The sequence below is a fragment of the Apium graveolens genome, chromosome 10 (assembly GCF_009905375.1).
Source record: "Apium graveolens cultivar Ventura chromosome 10, ASM990537v1, whole genome shotgun sequence".
Classification (NCBI taxonomy): Eukaryota; Viridiplantae; Streptophyta; class Magnoliopsida; order Apiales; family Apiaceae; genus Apium; species Apium graveolens.
In genome coordinates this window covers 151,723,896-151,742,956 of record NC_133656.1, presented here as the reverse complement: position 1 = coordinate 151,742,956, position 19,061 = coordinate 151,723,896, and the positions used below count along the sequence as shown (strand labels likewise).

Below are 19,061 nucleotides of genomic sequence, written 5' to 3'. Positions count from 1 at the left end.
GGCGAACTTCCTCCTCTTCTGCTGAACTGGCACATAATTTGGATCAATATTCAATTTGTGCGTGATGACATCAGCACTTATCCTCATGATATCTTCTTGTTCCCAGGAAAAAATGTTCAATCTTGAAGTCAGAAACTCTACTAGATTTGCTTCAACCTGTGGTGATACATTCTCTCCTACGAACACCTTCTTGTTGTCTGTTGCGAGGTCTACTTCCATTAGTTTGTCTGCTACCGTCAATGCGACCGTGGGAGTTTCCATTTGCGTGCGTTAGACTGTAGGTTTCATACGCGTATGATAACATTCTCGTGCCATGGCTTGATCACCACGTATTTTCTGAACTCCCCAAGGTGTTGAGAACTTGATGACTTGGTGTAGGGTTGATGGGACAACACACATGTCATGTATCCACGCTCTTCCCAAAATAATGTTGTAGGTTGAACCACCATCAATGATTAAGAACTTTTGTAACAAGTTAATGCCTCCTGCATATGTGGGTAGGTGAATTTCTCCTATGATCTTATTTGTTTCCCCACTGAAACCTACGAGTGTGGTGTGTTTCTTTTCCATGTCCCCTTCTGTTAGTCCCATCTGACACAAGGTGTCAAATATCATGATATTGACTGCACTCCCATTGTCCACCAAGATTCTTTTTATAAGACAATTTTCCACACGTAGTGAGATCACCAGACTGTTGTGTTGTGGACGCTTTACATGTTCCATATATGACTCGTCGAATTGTAGCATGTGTGAACTAGTTGGAGACACATATGCTCTTGACACTCGAGTTCCAGTCTCTATTGTCATTCTCTTTGCCTGTGAATAGGTGGATCCGCACACCTCAGATCCTCCAACAATATAATTGATCACCTTGTGGTGGGGTGGAGGTGGCAGAAGCTTAGATGGCGTCACATTGTTTCTAACATTGTTGGTTGCGTGAGTGGACATGTATTCCGTTAAGTAGCCTTTTTTGATCAAGACATCTATCTCCTTTCTTAATGCTATGCAATCTTTTGCCCTGTGTCCATAGTCACCATGGAACTCACACCATAGTTTGGAGTCCGGGTTCGTTCTGGGTTTGCTTGTTTTTGGTGGCCATCGGTCTGCATTTCCCAATTTTTCGAACTCTTTGACCAACACGGTAGGTGTCACACTGAATCCGTAGCTATCATACGTTGGAGGGAGACTTGGATCTTTTCTCCAATCCGCAATGCATCCTTGGAGAGAGTTCACGAGGTGTTCATCTCTTACTCCTCGCGTGTAGGGCTTATAGTCTGGCTTGTGTTCCCTTTGTCTGGGTGTAGTGACTTTCCTACTTGGTCGATAGTTGTTAGGAATATATGTGCATTAGTTTGATGATATGATTAACAAAACACTTAAGTAGAAGTTTAGTGTTTGTAGCCTCAACGGATAAGACCACTTTGGCTATCCGTTGTTGGTGCAGCTTTACTTAGAAATAAGTCTAGTGTTGTAGCACATTTCAGTCTCTGTATTTAAGATATAATTCTTAGAAGTTGAGAGAAAATATAAGTCATGTTGACTACTAGAAGATATGCAAATAGGAAGGCCAATTGTAAATATTTCATGCCTTGTAATTTTGTATAAATGAAGTGGTATCAACGGATATCTTAAAGACCTTCAACGGATGAGAAACAAAGCTTCAACGGATGTCTCTAAAGCTTCAACGGATAGAGCTTCAACTGCTAACACATCAACGAATAAAGCCATCAACGGATGAAGGCTTCAACGGATGTTCTGTTAAATAGCAGTTGATAAGTGGTAGTTGTAACAGCAGACAGAGGCACATGGGTTGACAGAGATAACTGAAATGTGGAAGCCTAATTTCAGGAACATCAGAAAAAGCAGCCGTTCTACTCTAGTACAAAGAGGCAATAGTCAACAAAGTACTTGAGTGATATGGAGAAGAAACAAGTGGAGAACTTATTTTAATATTGTATTTTTATCTTTGTCTTCACTTGTACACTTGGTGATATATAAACCAAGTAACAGCTAGTAATTAGATAAGAATTTTTTCCAGTGCTGTTTAGAAAAATCTTGAGAGAAAAATTATCTAGTTTGTACTAGGACGCAGCTGTGATCAACATCTAGAATCACAGATTTTCTGAAATACCATCTCTGGTGGAACAACAATCCACCAGAAAAGTTTTTAAGGTCTGTTGTGTTCTTTACATTAGTGCTTGAATATATATCTGTCTGTATTAGCTTAAAGCAATTCACACACTTGTTTATCTTGAACACAAAGCCTTTAAAACTGCTCAAAACTTGAAAAAGTTTTGAGATTTACATTCAACCCCCCTTCTGTAAATCTCATTGTTAGTCCACTAGGAATAACAATTGGTATCAGAGCAAGCTCTTGACACACAAAGAGTTTAAAGATCTTGGAAACTAACAAAGATGAGTAAGAAGGATATTGGAGTAAAAATCCCAGTTCTTGACAAAGACAGTTATCACCATTGGAAGGTGAAAATGCACCTTCATCTACTCTCCCAAGATGAAGGTTATGTAAACTGCATTGAGAATGGTCCTCACATTCCCCACAAAGTAGCCACAGTTGCTATGGCCACAATTGCTGTTGGTCAATCCATTCCAAAACCTAGAGCAGAATGGACAATGGAAGACACAGAAGAAGTCCACAAGGATAAGAAGGCTATGAACATTTTGTTTAATGGTCTTGACAAGGATATGTTTGATAATGTGATAAATTGCACAACTGCCAAAGAGGTTTGGGACACAGTTCAGCTACTGTGTGAAGGTACAGAACAAGTAAAAGAAAACAAAATGCAGCTTCTCATTCAACAGTATGAGTATTTTCATTTTGAAGAAAATGAATCTTTAAATGACACATTCAATAGATTCTAAAAGCTGTTGAATGGACTGAAGCTGTATGGTAGAGTGTACCAGGTGAAGGATTCAAATCTTAAATTTTTAAGATCCTTGCCAAAGGAATGGAAACCCATGACTGTCTCCTTGAGAAACTCTCAAGATTATAAGGACTTCACTCTTGAAAGATTATATGGAATCTTGAAGACTTATGAACTAGAGCTGGAACAGGATGAGGTATTGGAGAAGGGAAGAAAGAAAGCAGGTTCAGTTGCCTTGATAGCTGAAAATGAGAAATAATGCAGACAAGAAACTGTGAGATCTACATCAAACTCCAAAGATGGCACAAGCAAATCAGAATCAAGCAAGGGTAAGGAGCAAGTTGCTGAGAATGAAGACAACTCCAGCCAAGATGACTCTGATGGTATTGATGAGCATCTTGCATTTCTGTCCAGGAGATTTGTAAAGATAAAATTTAGGAAAAACACTAGAGCCACTAAACCTCATAAGAACATGGTGGACAAATCCAAGTTCAAGTGTTTCAATTGTGGTATAAGTGGACACTTTGCAAATGAGTGCAGAAAGCCAACTTCTGAAAAGAAGAAATTTGACCAAGTAGATTACAAAAAGAAATATTTTGATCTGCTCAAGCAAAAGGAGAGGGCTTTCATTACTCAAGAAAAAGACTGGGCAGCTGATGGAGAAGAAGAGGATGAAGATGTGGAATATGTCAACTTGGCTCTCATGGCTAATTCTGAGGAAAATGAAGTTAGTTCATCAAGCAACCAGGTAATCACTACTGATTTAACACAGCTTACTAAAGAAGAGTGCAATGATACTTTTAATGACATGTCTACTGAATTGTATCATTTGCGTGTGTCTCTTAAATCTCTTGCTAAAGAAAATAGTAGGATTAAAGAGAACAATCTGTTTTTAAGTAATAGAAATGCTGTGTTAGAAGATAAGTTGATTGACCTAGAGAAAACTAAGCTACATTGTATATCTGTTGAAAATGAACTAGCTGAATCTGTTAAGAAAGTAGAAATACTTTCCAATCAATTAGAGAGAGAGCAAGAGGTGATTAAAGCCTGAAAGACATCTAGGGATGTTAGTGCTCAAATTTCCAAGGTCCAAGGAATTGAATCATTCTGTGAGACTGCCTGGGATAAAAACAAAAAGAAACTGGAATTAATTGATGGGCTGTCAACGGATGTGGAATCAATGGATGATGAAAGTTATCCGTTGAAGGAAGAAAAGAAGCATCCATTGAAGGTTCCTCACTTAAAACAGGCAGATGTTTCTAAAAGTGAAAATCTAAAGAAACTCAACAAAAAGTTTGGTTCAACTTCCAAGAACTTTGTCAAAGAAGAAGCAAGCACATCCAAAGATTTCAGTAAGGTGAATATAGGACACATGACCTTAGAACAGTTAAAGAATAGGCTCAAAGTGGTTGAGGATAAAAAGGAAACTAAAAGGAAATCTAATAGAAATGGGAAGGTAGGGGTTAACAAACATAACAATTACACACCTGATAAGTATGCTCCTAGAAAAAGCTGTGTGCATTATAGTAGTGTTAATCATCTATCTGCTAATTGCAAATCTATTAAGAAAACTCCCATACCTGTGCCCTTTTCCATGCCTAATATGTCTGCATCACCTCTGCATGCTATGCCTGTTATGTCTCAACAGAATCCTTATGCACATTTTGCAAACATGCCATATTTTAACAATCCTTATCTTGCTGCATTTAGTATGCCTCAAATGCCATACAATATGCCAATATGGAATAACATGCTTGCACAATCCATGCCTTATCAAATTCCAAATGTGCTAAATGATTCTGTGACTAACCCTACACCTCAACCAACTACATCTAAGATCAAGGTTGACTCAAAGTTACCTAAGTCTAAAGATGCAGGAGGAATGAAGTATGGGAGAAAGGCTAACAAGAATGGACCCAAGGAAACTTGGGTACCAAAATCAACTTGATTGATTTTATGGTGTGCAGGGAAAAAGAAGAAATCTATGGTACTTGGACAGTGGCTGTTCAAGACACATGACAGGAGATTTCTCCCTGCTCACTGAGTTTAAGGAGAGAGCTGGCCCTAGCATAACCTTTGGAGATGACAGCAAAGGGTTTACTATGGGATATGGCTTGATTTCAAAAGGGAATGTCATCATTGATGAAGTTGCATTAGTTGATGGTCTCAAGCACAACTTACTGAGCATCAGTCAACTATGTGATAGAGGGAATACAATTTCCTTCAATTCAGAAGTCTGTGTTGTCACCAGTAAGAAAGACAACAAAGTGATTCTAACTGGAGTTAGAAAAGGAAATGTGTACTTAGCTGACTTCAACTCTACAGATGCAGAATCTATTACTTGTCTCTTCAGCAAAGCAAGTCCAGTTGAAAGTTGGCTATGGCACAAGAAGCTATCCCATTTGAATTTCAAGACAATGAATGATCTAGTCAAAAAGGACTTAGTCAGAGGAATTCCTCTTGTTGAATTCTCAAGAGATGGTTTGTGTGATGCTTGTCAGAAAGGCAAACAAAGGAAAACATCATTCAAAAAGAAGCTTGAAACAACAATTGATGAACCATTACAGCTGCTACATATGGATTTGTTTGGACCAGTCAATGTATTGTCAATTGCAAGAAAAAGATATTGCTTAGTGATTGTAGATGATTTCTCAAAGTTTTCATGGGTCTATTTTCTTGGTTCAAAGGATGAAGCAAGTGAAATTATTATCAATCACATCAGGCAAGTCAATAATCATCCTGACTTGAAGGTTAGGAATATCAGGATTGACAATGGAACTGAGTTCAAGAATTTGTCAATAAGGCTGTTCTGTGAAGAAAATGGAATCATGCATGAGTTCTCAGCTCCAAGAACACCTCAGCAAAATGGGGTAGTTGAAAGAAAGAACAGATCTTTGATTGAGGCTGCCAGAACAATGCTTGAAGAATCAAAGTTACCAACATATTTCTGGGCTGAAGCTGTTAATTGTGCCTGCTACACTCAGAATATTTCTTTGATCAATCAAACTAAAGGCATGACTCCTTATCAGTTGTTCAAGAGAAGAAAACCAACTCTAAACTTTCTTCATGTCTTTGGATGTAAATGCTTTATACTGAGAAATCAATCTGACCATAAAGGGAAGTTTGATGCAAAGGCTGATGAAGGGATATTTGTTGGTTACTCAGCTGGAAAATCTTATAGGGTCTACAATCTAAGAACCAACATTGTTATGGAATCTGTGCATGTTGTGTTTGATGATAAAAAGATTAATGGACTAACAGATGAGGGACACAATGAGAGACTCAAATTTGACAACATTGAGATATATTGTGATGATAGTGAAGAGGAGATTGATGGAGATGACACTTCAAAAGGGATTCAAAATATGCTCTTGGATAATGCACAAAATTCTGCATCCGTTGATAGAGGCAATGCAGTATCCGTTGAAAGACATAGTGCATCATCCGTTGAAGTACAAAATAAAGCATCCGTTGATCATAGTTCATCAACGGATAATCGATTTACATCATCAGTTGATAGAACTCCAAATTCCCTGCAAAGAACCAACAACTCAGGGGGAGTTTCAACTAATCAACACTCTGTCTCACATCATGATAATACTGAGGCCACCTCATCTAGAGCACATCTTCCACCTCAAAGGAAATGGACCAAGAATCATCCCTTTGAACTGATCATTGGTGATGCATCATCTAAAGTACAAACAAGAAAAGCTACTCAAGATGAATGTCTGTATAGTAGTTTTCTATCTCAGGAGGAACCTAAGAAAGTGGAAGAAGCTTTATTGGATCCAGATTGGATATTAGCTATGCAGGAAGAGCTGAACCAATTTGAGAGAAACAAAGTTTGGAAGCTGGTACCCAAACCAAAGAACAAGAGTCCTATTGACACAAAATGGGTATTCAGAAACAAGATGGATGAAAATGGCATTGTCATAAGGAACAAAGCCAGATTGATTGCTAAAGGCTATTCTCAACAAGAGGGAATAGATTTTGATGAAATATATGCTCCTGTTGCAAGACTTGAAGCCATCAGAATTTTTCTAGCCTATGCAGCCCATGCCAATTTCAAAGTCTATCAAATGGATGTCAAGAGTGCATTTCTAAATGGGAAATTGGAGGAAGAAGTCTATGTAAGTCAACCTCCAGGGTTTGAAGATCCAAATTTTCCAGACTATGTGTATTATCTGTTGAAAGCACTCTATGGACTGAAGCAAGCACCTAGAGCCTGGTATGAAACCCTATCAAAATTCCTTTTGGAGAATCACTTCACTAGAGGTACTGTTGATAAAACTCTCTTCTTTAGGAATGTTAATGGCTCTAGTATACTTGTTCAAATTTATGTAGATGACATAATATTTGGTTCTAAAGATAATAAACTTTGCAAAAAGTTTGCTAAGCTAATGCAAAGTAAGTATGAAATGAGCCTGATGGGAGAACTAACCTATTTTCTTGGTTTACAAGTTAAACAAGTTAGTGATGGAATTTTCATTAGTCAAACTAAATATATTCATGATCTTCTAAAAAGGTTTGACTTAATGGAATGTTCATCTGCAAAAACTCCCATGGCCACTGTCACCAAACTTGAATTGAATAAGACTGAAAGGTCTGTTGATATTACAGGTTATAGAGGCATGGTTGGTTCACTTTTATATTTAACTTCCAGTAGACCAGATATAATGTTTGCTACATGTCTGTGTGCTAGATTTCAAGCTGATCCTAGGGAGTCTCACTTAATTACTATCAAGAGGATTTTCAGATATCTCAAGGGTACACCAAATTTAGGTATTTGGTATCCTAGAGAATCTGGCTTTGATCTAATTGGTTATTCAGATACAGACTATGCAGGTTGCAAAATAGATAGGAAAAGCACAACAGGCTCCTGCCAATTCCTGGGAAACAAGCTTGTATCATGGTTTAGCAAAAAGCAAAATTCAGTCTCTACTTCTACAGCTGAGGCTGAATACATTGCTGCTGGAAGTTGCTGCTCTCAAGTGTTATGGATGAGGAATCAACTCCTTGATTATGGACTTCATGTTGATAGAATTCCTATCTTTTGTGACAACACAAGTGCCATAGCCATAACAGAGAATCCTGTGCAGCACTCAAGGACCAAGCACATTGATATCAAGTACCACTTCATCAGAGAGCATGTCATGAATGGTATAGTGGAACTACATTTTGTTCCAAGTGAACAACAAATTGCAGACATATTTACCAAGCCACTTGATGAATCAACATTCACAAGATTGGTAAGTGAGCTAGGTATGCTTAATTACTCATAAAATTTATGTCCTAATTACAATTTGAATTGAAGCCTGAAATGTATTAGTTGCTAGAACAAATTTGACTTTTTAACACAGATTATTCCATCAACGGGTATTTCCTATCCGTTGAAAGTCAAAATTGTTCCATCAACGGATGTTCATTATCCGTTGAAAGACATATACATTTCTGGAATTTTTATCCGTCAACGGATAAAACTGTAGTACTTTTCAACGGATGACAATTTACTTTATCCGTTGAAATGTCACATCAGTCGATTCAGGTGTCTTACAGCCGTTGATTCTATTTTCTTAACCGTTGATACTCATACATACAGCTGTATGTATTTGTTTTAAAGGTAGTTTTTAGAATACTTACAGTTTATTCTTAAACGGCTGAAACTCACTTACATATATTTATTGTTTAATCTTTTATATATGCTTTTTAATTTGAGAAAGTATAAAAGCCCTTCTGATTTTTCATTTTTACTTTACGCTTTCTTGAAACTTCAAAGCTTTTACCATTTACTCTCTGCAAAACCTTCAAGTTATTCTCTGCAATTTCTACTTACAACAATGGCACCAGTAGTAAAAATTATGTCTCAATCTGGGTTCATCTATGAGAAGAACAATTTCATAGCTTTGGTAGCAAAGAATGAAGCCCACTCAGATTATCACAAAATGATGGACTTCATCAAAAACTATAAACTTAGCTATGCAATGCTGGAAGCCCCAACGATTTACTGTGAAGTAGTTGAGGAGATTTGGACAACTGCTGAGTTCAACTCCATAGATATGACCATCTCTTTCACTCTCAAAGGTAAAAATCACTGTGTTAACTGTGATGATTTACTAGCATGTTTTAAATTGCCTGAGAACAATGCCATGACACCACACACTGATAATGATGTATCCAGCATGTTAGATTCCATAGGTTATTCTCTTAACTCTGCTAGTTTAGGGAGTATTAAAAGAAAAGGCCTTAGGAAAGAATGGAGTTTTCTTGGGGATGCCTTTATCAAGGTTTTCTCTGGGAAAATTAGTAATTTTGATGCCATAACTTCATCTCTTGTTAATATGCTCTATATGCTTGTTTCTGATAGGTATTTTAACTTTAGCAATTATGTTATGCTAGAATTGGGTACTAGATTAGGTAACAAAGCTAATAGACCTAATAACATCTATTATGCTAGATTCTTTATGTTATTGGCTAACCATGTTGCTGAAGGTTTGGTCATAACCAATGAGAATAACAAACTCAAGTGCTGGGCACAAGAGAAAAGAGTTCTTGCAGATTTATTGAGAATGGATCTCAACAGCAGTGTACCATTGGTATATTTACCAATCATGGATGCACCTCAGGTAAGTGAGGTAATTGTCTCTACAACTCCTACTTCTTCCAACCCCTCTATTTCTTTATCTTCTAGTATGCCCATGGAATCTGTGACAATGCCCCAACAGATTCCTACCAAGGTCACCAAAACTAAACTTTCAAAATCAAAGACAAAGAAAACCACCTCTGTTGTTTCTCAAAAGACAATAGTTGTAACACCTACCCTTAACCCTGAGGGGAGTGAACAAGGTGTGAGTGGTGAGGGGAGGGGTGAACATCAAAGAAACCCCCAGGATAAGGAAGGAGAGATAAGTGTTTCCCAAGCTAGCCAAGCCACAGTTTCTCAAAAAGCTGTGGTGGTTGAAAAGGTTACTAGCACATCCCTAGCTGCATTCTCCCAAAAGGATGTAACTATTGAAAATAGTTCCCAACCAGGAACACAGATCAAACGAGGGAGGGACACAGAAGCCAAACACTCACCAACAAAAGCTTTTATTAGAAGAAAGAGGGCTAGAACCCAATCTTCTACACAGGGTGCACACACTGCACAGATACATCCATCTGTATCTATGCCTTCTCAAACTCAGTTTGATGTGGCTCCAACAAATGTGGAGTCACAGCCCCATTCTCTCACAATTAACACACATCAATCACCACACACTTCATCACCATCTCTGGATGTGGATATGTTATTCCCATCAATTCCTGATTCTCCCTCTTTACAACTCAGGGAGGAGCCCCACTCAAATACAGGTGATCATCATCTTTTAGATGATTTGTTGGATCACCCGCAAATTCTTTCAGATGTAATTGAAGGATCTGTGTCACCAAAACTCAAATCAATCCACACAAATTCAACAGTTATATCACTTTCAATTTCTACTTCTTTTCCTTCTTCAACGGATATCACTCATCCGTTGACAAGTGGTTGTTCTTCAACGGATAAGCTTAACAGCAGTTATCCGTTGATACCATCAGTGTCACCTTCAACGGCTATTTCATATCCGTTGATAGTCTCTACACACACAACTGAAAGAATTCCAAGTGTAGAAGACATGATTACTGTACAATCACTTTTAGGACTGAGGGAAGGGAGTGACAATTTGAGTGAGAGGCTGGGTTGCACCCAGGCAAAAGGAGAGATTGAGAGCTCAAATATGCATGCTATTTCTTCCAGCATGGCAAAAGTAAGTGAGAGGAGTACCACCTTAGTAGGTGAAGGTGAGGAAGTGAGGAGTGTGAGCCAGGGGGAGCCCCTGATGCAAGAATATAGAGAAAAAGAGAGAAAGGCAGGTACAACAGATATAAGGGTGGATCCAGCCATTGCTAGTGAGTCAATGATTGTGGATGATGCTGAAAAGGAAAGACAATTTCAGCAACATTACAAAGCTGTAATTGATAACATTTCCTTGGATGCTGACACTTTTACTCATCCTGTGTCAGCCTATCAGTTATTGGCTGCTCAGGGCAATGAGGAGGCAGAAAAGACACTACATCTAGTACATACAACAGAATCTCTTCAAAGGGATAAAGCTGCTATTAACAAGATGCCTTCTACAGCTGGTGAGTCATCTGAGGAATTTGGAGTAAATTCTGATGATGATGACTCTGTTTCTTTTGATGGAAGCATGAACTTAGGGGGAGATGAAGGCCCTAGTTCTATTCCAAATTTACCTGAATGGGCCTTGACAAAGGAGTCTACATCAGGGCAATTCAATGTCTCCTTAGTTAAACAAATCAGTACTATCCAACAGGCCATTCAGAAAACTTCACATGCTGGTACCAAGGCAATCCTTACAGCTCACCTGCACTCACTGCATCTCATGAAGTTGCAGCAAGTAAGACAGAATCTGAGTGTGGATGAACTCAAGAAGGATATTGCTGACTTGAAATCCTACAATTCTGAAAAATTGGATTCAGTCATGCCCTATGGTACAATGAAGGACTTATTGTTGAGATTGAAAAAGGATTCAAATACTGAAAAGAGGCTGGCTAAGTTAGAAGACAGAGTCCAAGTTATTGAAAATTCTGTGGCCAGCATTCTTCATAACCAACAATCTCAAACAAGTCTACTTATGCAGCTGGCAAAGGCACAAGGCTTGACCCCTCTCCTTGATGATAAAAAAAGGGGGAGAGAAAAAGGGAAGGGGAAGGAGAGCCATCTACAAAAATCCAGATATCTAAAGTGCTAGTTCCTGCCATCACTACTTCTCCAATTATGCAAATCAAAGGAAAGCCTGATGGAATTAACCTAATCCAGCTAGCAGCAGCTGAAATTCAAGTGAAAGAGCAAAGGAGGAGAATTGATGAAAGGGTGCAACAAGTGTTTGGCTCAACACAAGATAAATCAATATCTGTGAAACATAGCACAAAGGTTGAACCAATCATTATGGAGCACAAGCCAGAAAGGAGGAATAAGGTTGGAGAGACTTCTTTCAAGAATCTAAAACCTATAGTTCTCAAGCCCAGCACTAGATCCAGCAAGGACTCCACAAAGAACCCCCTAGACTTTGCTCAGATGAAAGAAGTGGACTTTCCTCTTCCAAAGCCTGATGAAGACAAAGTTTTGGGTGCTAACATCAAAAAGCACAAGGAGACCAAGGACATAGTTGAAAGAATGAAAATGGCCATTATCTTTAGAGAGGGAAAGAATATCTGTGTGATGCAAGGACATCCCAAATTTCCAAAGGCCAAGAGGGAAGAAACCAAAAGGTTGAAGAAAGAAGCTGAAAAACTCAAGGCTGACAAAAGAGCACAAGCAAAGCTTGAACAACAGCTAAAGTCAAGTCAAGTTGAAGGAGAGAAAGGAATTGAAGTCAGGGGTGAAGACAAGATTGCAAACCTAGATGAGGTTTTTGGGAGTATATTTGGTGAGAGTATGGAGGAAAGAGAGGAATGGCAGAAGGGAAACAGAAGAAAGGCCAAGGCACATAGAAGGAGTGACGATAACACTGAAGAAACTAAATCAATATCTAAACCACTACCTTCCATACCTGAACCTTGTGTTGCTGATCCCACTATAAACATCCATGGTGAACTAATCATCCCAAAAGAGGAACCTATTGATTGGGACACCATCAAATTGCCTACCTTTTTAACCACTCTTCCACTACCAAAGAAACAGAAAAGAAAATCCAAATCTACACCTCCTCTAACCTCTAAGAAATTCACTCAAAAACAAAAACCTAAGCCTAAGCCACCCATTTCTAAAGAAGATTATGTTCACATCTGTGACATAAAAGAAATTTCAGACATTGAACTCTATCTGGATGAGCTGGAGGATGTAAGGGGAATAGCTGCCTACAGACAGCTACCAGAGAGATTGGTGTTCAGATACAAAGGAGCTGGGGAAAGAACATGGCCTCTCTACAGGATTCTGAATGAAGGCTACTCTACCTTGATCAGAGTCTTTTCAGCCATACAAAAGGATTCTGGCTTTACCAGGACTGCCAAGACTGAAATTCTCAACAAGATTGCCAACATAAGGAAAACTTGGAGGGAGCCCAATGCTTTGCCCAGAACTTTACTCATTCAAGAAAGGGGAATTACAATCCACAAATCACCTCATTGGTTGATGGAATTTAGAGATGATAAAGGAGTCAGAAGATTTTTCAGACTTGAAGACCAACTCAAGATTGCCAGCAATGAAACTCTCAAGGAAATGCAATCTAAGTTGGATATCAATGATGAAGATGAAGCTGAATTCTACAGACAACTCCAACTCCAAATTGAGGAAAATGACAAAGGGCTAGGAAAGAAAACAAGGGAACAAAGAAGAAAAAGATGATTTGCTCAGACTAGAGGAGCACCCTTGGAAATTCTGTAAATCTTCAATTACCTCCTAGTACATACACTTATGCAGCAATTTTAAATTTCTACTTAGTTTCAATTCATATATTTGTTAAGTGTTTTGTTATCATCAAGTTAACCCTGAATTTATGTCTACAATTCTTATAGACATAAATAGGGGGAGATTGTTAGGAATATATGTGCATTAGTTTGATGATATGATTAACAAAACACTTAAATAGAAGTTTAGTGTTTGTAGCCTCAACGGATAAGACCACTTTGGCTATCCGTTGATGGTGCAGCTTTACTTAGAAATAAGTCTAGTGTTGTAGCACATTTCAGTCTCTGTATTTAAGATATAATTCTTAGAAGTTGAGAGAAAATATAAGTCATGTTGACTACTAGAAGATATGCAAATAGGAAGGCCAATTGTAAATATTTCATGCCTTGTAATTTTATATAAATGAAGTGGTATCAACGGATATCTTAAAGACCTTCAACGGATGAGAAACAAAGCTTCAACGGATGTCTCTAAAGCTTCAACGGATAGAGCTTCAACTGCTAACACATCAACGGATAAAGCCATCAACGGATGAAGGCTTCAACGGATGTTCTGTTAAATAGCAGTTGATAAGTGGTAGTTGTAACAGCAGACAGAGGCACATGGGTTGACAGAGATAACTGAAATGTGGAAGCCTAATTTCAGGAACATCAGAAAAAGCAGCCGTTCTACTCTAGTACAAAGAGGCAATAGTCAACAAAGTACTTGAGTGATATGGAGAAGAAACAAGTGGAGAACTTATTTTAATATTGTATTTTTATCTTTGTCTTCACTTGTACACTTGGTGATATATAAACCAAGTAGCAGCTAGTAATTAGATAAGAATTTTTTCCAGTGCTGTTTAGAAAAATCTTGAGAGAAAAATTATCTAGTTTGTACTAGGACGCAGCTGTGATCAACATCTAGAATCACAGATTTTCTGAAATACCATCTCTGGTGGAACAACAATCCACCAGAAAAGTTTTTAAGGTCTGTTGTGTTCTTTACATTAGTGCTTGAATATATATCTGTATGTATTAGCTTAAAGCAATTCACACACTTGTTTATCTTGAACACAAAGCCTTTAAAACTGCTCAAAACTTGAAAAAGTTTTGAGATTTACATTCAACCCCCCTTCTGTAAATCTCATTGTTAGTCCACTAGGAATAACAATAGTACTTGTCTTCATCTTCTCTCTTGTCTTCTTCCAACCGAATCTGGGCCATCGCCTTAGCCTGGACGTCATCCATGGATTTGCAAGGGTACTTCGTCAACTCTTCATATAAGGGAGATTCTCTCTCCAAGCTTCTTCTAAATGCCTCAATTGCCGTTGGGGTGTCACAATTGGTAATTGTGACCTTTTCTCGATTGAATCTCGTTAGGTAATCTCTCAGAGGTTCACGATACTTTTGGTATACCTTGTACAAATCACTTGTTGTCTTCTCAAAGCGTCTGCTACTCACGAATTGCATGTTGAATGCATCCACCAGGTTAGGAAAAATCCCAATACTCCCGTTGGGCAATCTTACGAACCACTGTAAGGTTGGCCCAGCTAAGGTTGATTAAAACCCTTTACACATGCAGGGTTCTTTGAGCTCCATAGTAATTGGTACCGTAAACATCCTTTGTTTGTATTGTGCGATGTATTCTTCTGGATCTGTCGAGCCGTCGTACGGCTTCATTTTTGGTATTATGAATCGTTTTGGGATTTCTACTTGTGCTATCTCACTCGTAAAGGGAGAATCTGCATAGCTGGTGGGTGTGGCCTTCTCCATTGGCTTGGGGACCCCGGGAATGCGCTGGAACATGTCCTTCACTTCTTGGAGCTCTTTCCTTACTGCTTCGGGAACACTTTTGCTAGACCTCGACTTTCTGTGTTTGGATTTCCCTTTGTCATGTGTTCCATTCGCCTTCTTTCCAGAGTCTTCTACATCCTTCTGTCCTTCAACGTTGTCCTCGACCACGCTGTCACTCTCGTAGTCTACTAGGGTCATGTCGTCGCCATTTTCATCTACTGCTTCATCCATGTTTAGTTTTCTGGCTACACTCTTTGCCATATTTCGACTCTTGCTTTTGCTTTTCGATTTGATCGTTGTCAAGTCCTTCTTCAAAGTTTCATTCTCGGACCGTAGAATTTCCATGTCGGATTGTAGTTTTTTCACAGCTGCCAATAACTCTGCATTCATGTTGTCTCCTTGTTGGGATGCTTGTGCATCATCTGCCATCTTTGTAGATTGCTTTAATCCTTAGAAAAATTCCCATAGACGGCGCCAAACTGTTTTGGTGTTTTTACCGAGTTTATTTCTAAGTTTAATTTCTGTGTTAATGATTAAATATTGAAGAAAATAAATGAGACGTAGAAATTTTGTTGACGCGGAAAACCTCGTGAAGAAGTAAAAACCGCAGGTGAAATATGTTCCACTAAGCAAATTCACTAAATAAGATTATAATGTTTTTGAAGTAAGAATACAAGATTAAAATGCTGATTTTTTGCTCGATGTGTTGGCCTGCCTTCCAACTCCTTTTCCTGTGATTAGTTCATTCAAAAATCACCCCTATCCTCCCATTATCCTTATTTTTCTCCCTTATATACTTGCATGTTTGTTAGTTGCTGAATTAGTCTTGCAGCTGTTACACTATTAATTCGGCTTTGCTTTGAATTCTTCTTTGGGCCTCCTTTACTCATTTGCTGAATAACTTCCCATATCCTGTCTCTTGGCCCAACAAGTCTTAACTCAACTCACTTCAACATTGGCCCATTTGCTTACTATTTTTTCATGACACAACACCATGTATACAAGCTCCATATAATAATTCCAAATTACAAGCCACTTTTATATACAGGCATCGCTTGCAAATCAGATGCATGACTTGAACTTAATGAACAAATTGTACATATCAAATGCAGATGCATCATACATAGGCTACATATATTATACAAATGACAAATCAGAAACTTGAGATATCTCAACGAGGGCTACTTGGCCCGTTCAACAAACTAATAGTACTTGAGCTATATTGTTGAGAGTCATTCAAAACATTAGGGTAAGAACTAAGTTGAACATCATACAGATCTGAATGATCGATCTCCGGCTGACCTTTTAAGCTCAAAGCATCTTCATTGGCATGTGGATTACCCCATGGATGTTAAGAAAGTTTTCTTAAACTTTCAATTTCCATCATCACTTCCTTCATTGTTGGTCTTTCCTCGCCAGGATTACCCCATGGATGTTTAGAAAGTTTTCTTAAACTTTCAATTTCCATCATCACTTTCTTCATTGTTGGTCTTTCCTCGCCATTAGGATTAAGACATCTCTTCACAAGTTGAGCAGCCTTTTCAAGTTGTTCCATAGCCACTTCCCTCACAACTCGATGATCAAGAACTTGGAATAATCTATTTTCCTCTAGGGATGTAATGAAATATGTAGCTAGATTTTTTTCTTGCAAAGAATTCTCCATATAAATGGCTCTCCTTCCTGTCAAGAGCTCTGCAAGGACCACTCCAAAACTATAAACATCACTTTTGTCAGTTAGCTCACCTGTATGAAAGTATTCGGGGTCTAAGTACCCCAAAGTTCATTGGATCAATGTAACCACTTTAGTTTGATCCATGGGTACCAACCTGGATGCTCCGAATTCTGATATTTTGGCAACACAATTGTCATCCACTAATATGTTGGCTAATTTGACATCTCTATGCATACTTGGCATAGAAGTTGCTGAGTGAAGATATGCAAGGGCACCAGAAGATTCAGAGGCAATTCTCAATCGGTTGTCCAATGATAACCATGACAAGCCTCCATCAACACTGTGGACATGATGATGTAAAAGTACCATAGGATATAAACTCATATACCTGCAATGGTACTTCACATTTCTAGAAGTTTGACCACATTTCTATGGTTAATTTGGGCAAGAATCACAACCTCGTTGATAAATTGACCTATTTGACTTGTATCCAATACTTTGGATCTTTTGACTGCAACTAAGCGCTGATCAGGTAAAATTCCTTTTTAAACTATACCGTAAGCACCTTGTCCAACTATTCTGTCAGCAGAATAGTTGTTGGTTGCTTTCTTCAGATCTTCATAAGTAAAATGTTTTGTTGACTAAATAGAGCCACCCACAGATATACTATGTTGTCTTAAGAGGAGACCGCCATTCTGCTCAAAAAATTTCTCTCTTAGTTGGGCATGTCTTCTCTTCCTCAAGATGCAATACACCCAATTCATTCCAACGATTACAGAAAGGCAACAAAATCCTATACCTGCACATCGATCCGTGAATCTAATCATAAAGTATTATGTTGATATATAGTAAAAGATTTATGCATTATAAATATATACTTATGTGCATGTACATATGAACCTGGACCCCCACTACTGAGGGCTACTTTACCTAATGCATACTTGATCATTTGGGACTTGGAGCCAACTTTAACAATGCATCCCCTAGCATCAGTATCGTCAATGTGGTAACCAGGGTGGCAAGCGCAATTAAATCCTCCAACAGTGTTGCTGCAATTTTGTGAGCAATTATGTAGGTTTTGTATACATTAAATCAACTCGTTAGTTACCTGTTATTTTAAAGATTAGGAAGAATGAATAACTTATTCACTTACCTTTGCATCCTGGACTAAGATATGGATTACCCTCATAACCATTTATGCATTTGCAACGATATTCTAATCCTTTGCGTCCTCTTGCCCGACTTCCATTGATGCATGCACTATTCGAGTGGCAAAGAGGAGAACTTGAATCCTGAGCTGCTTGAGTGCAATCTTTATCCCCAATAGCCCAATCTAGTACTAAGGGAACATTTTCCGTAGTCCTATTCCAGAAGCCGGAACCATCATGGAATGATACGATCTGATCATCAAGATCTGACGTACCACTAAAATTGAACCTTCCTTTCTCAGCCATAAACGCATATCCGCATTTGTTAAATGATGAGATACTTGCACTTGTATTGTTGGTATAGGTCTGAAGATTCATTCGGAAATACTGCAGAATATCAATGGGTACTTGACAACAGCCACTGCCAGTGCATGTTCCATTTGCATTGACTTTTTCTTTATTGTCACATGTGGTACTGCATCCTTTGGGCAAGCTTACGGTAGATGGATCATTGTATATGTTGGCGAAGTCATCACAACCAACAACAGTGAACACATTTGCAGCAGAATACAAAAATGAAGTATCTATCAAACCAAAGTCCGTGGTTTTATCTAAGAATGTAAAGCCTTGCTGGTCATAGCATCTATATGCGACATAATTAGAAATTCGCAACTCGGAGTTGGAAATATCATAAACTATAGCGCTGTGGCCGCCGCGAGGGCTTAATTTGAGCAGAGGAGGATGAGTAGAGTTGTGGCAAGTTATACCAAAGTCGGGGTCTACGGAACAGTTTAAGCCATTTGAGTTGATGCCGAAAGGATATGGCACCGTACGGTTTCCGCATTTGCTCTGACAATAGTGACATCGGCGTTCATAATACTGTGATTGGAATCACTGGTATTGTATACGAACTTTGCCGACTCTAGCTGTTTCAAGCTCCAAGTGAAGTATGGTAAAACAAAAAGAAGTAAAAGAAAGAAGTGCATTTTTGTGTTAGGTTTCTGGTCTGAAGTTTAATGCTATATTTTTACTGCATAACTCTTGTTAGCACGGATCCGAAATTAAAAATAATAGTAATAGCCCATAATAATATAGACCCATTAATAAGACCTCAGGGCCCAACATGATGAGCTCGGGCCC

The 19,061-nt window shown here is 38.5% G+C and overlaps 1 protein-coding gene and 1 pseudogene across 1 annotated transcript; both read right to left on the bottom strand.

Annotated features, from left to right (window-relative positions):
- Positions 1–270: 270 nt before the first annotated feature.
- LOC141691146 (uncharacterized) lies at positions 271–14,777 on the bottom strand. The gene is made up of 2 exons (XM_074495887.1): positions 14,485–14,777; positions 271–1,312 (listed from the first exon to the last, which is right to left on the bottom strand). The coding sequence occupies exons 1-2, from the start codon at positions 14,775–14,777 to the stop codon at positions 271–273; spliced, it is 1,335 nt and encodes a 444-aa protein (XP_074351988.1).
- A 1,623-nt stretch (positions 14,778–16,400) lies between these two features.
- The window catches only part of LOC141691145 (wall-associated receptor kinase 2-like), a 43,601-nt pseudogene continuing 40,940 nt past the window's right edge, over positions 16,401–19,061 (bottom strand).

Bases quoted from the DNA above. Each gene is read 5' to 3' on its own strand.
- LOC141691146 (XM_074495887.1), bottom strand. From the start codon at position 14,777: ATGCAATTCGTGAGTAGCAGACGCTTTGAGAAGACAACAAGTGATTTG. The intron at 1,313-14,484 runs GTACTATTGTTA...TCGACCAAGTAG, and splicing joins AAGAGAGAAGATGAAGACAA to GAAAGTCACTACACCCAGAC.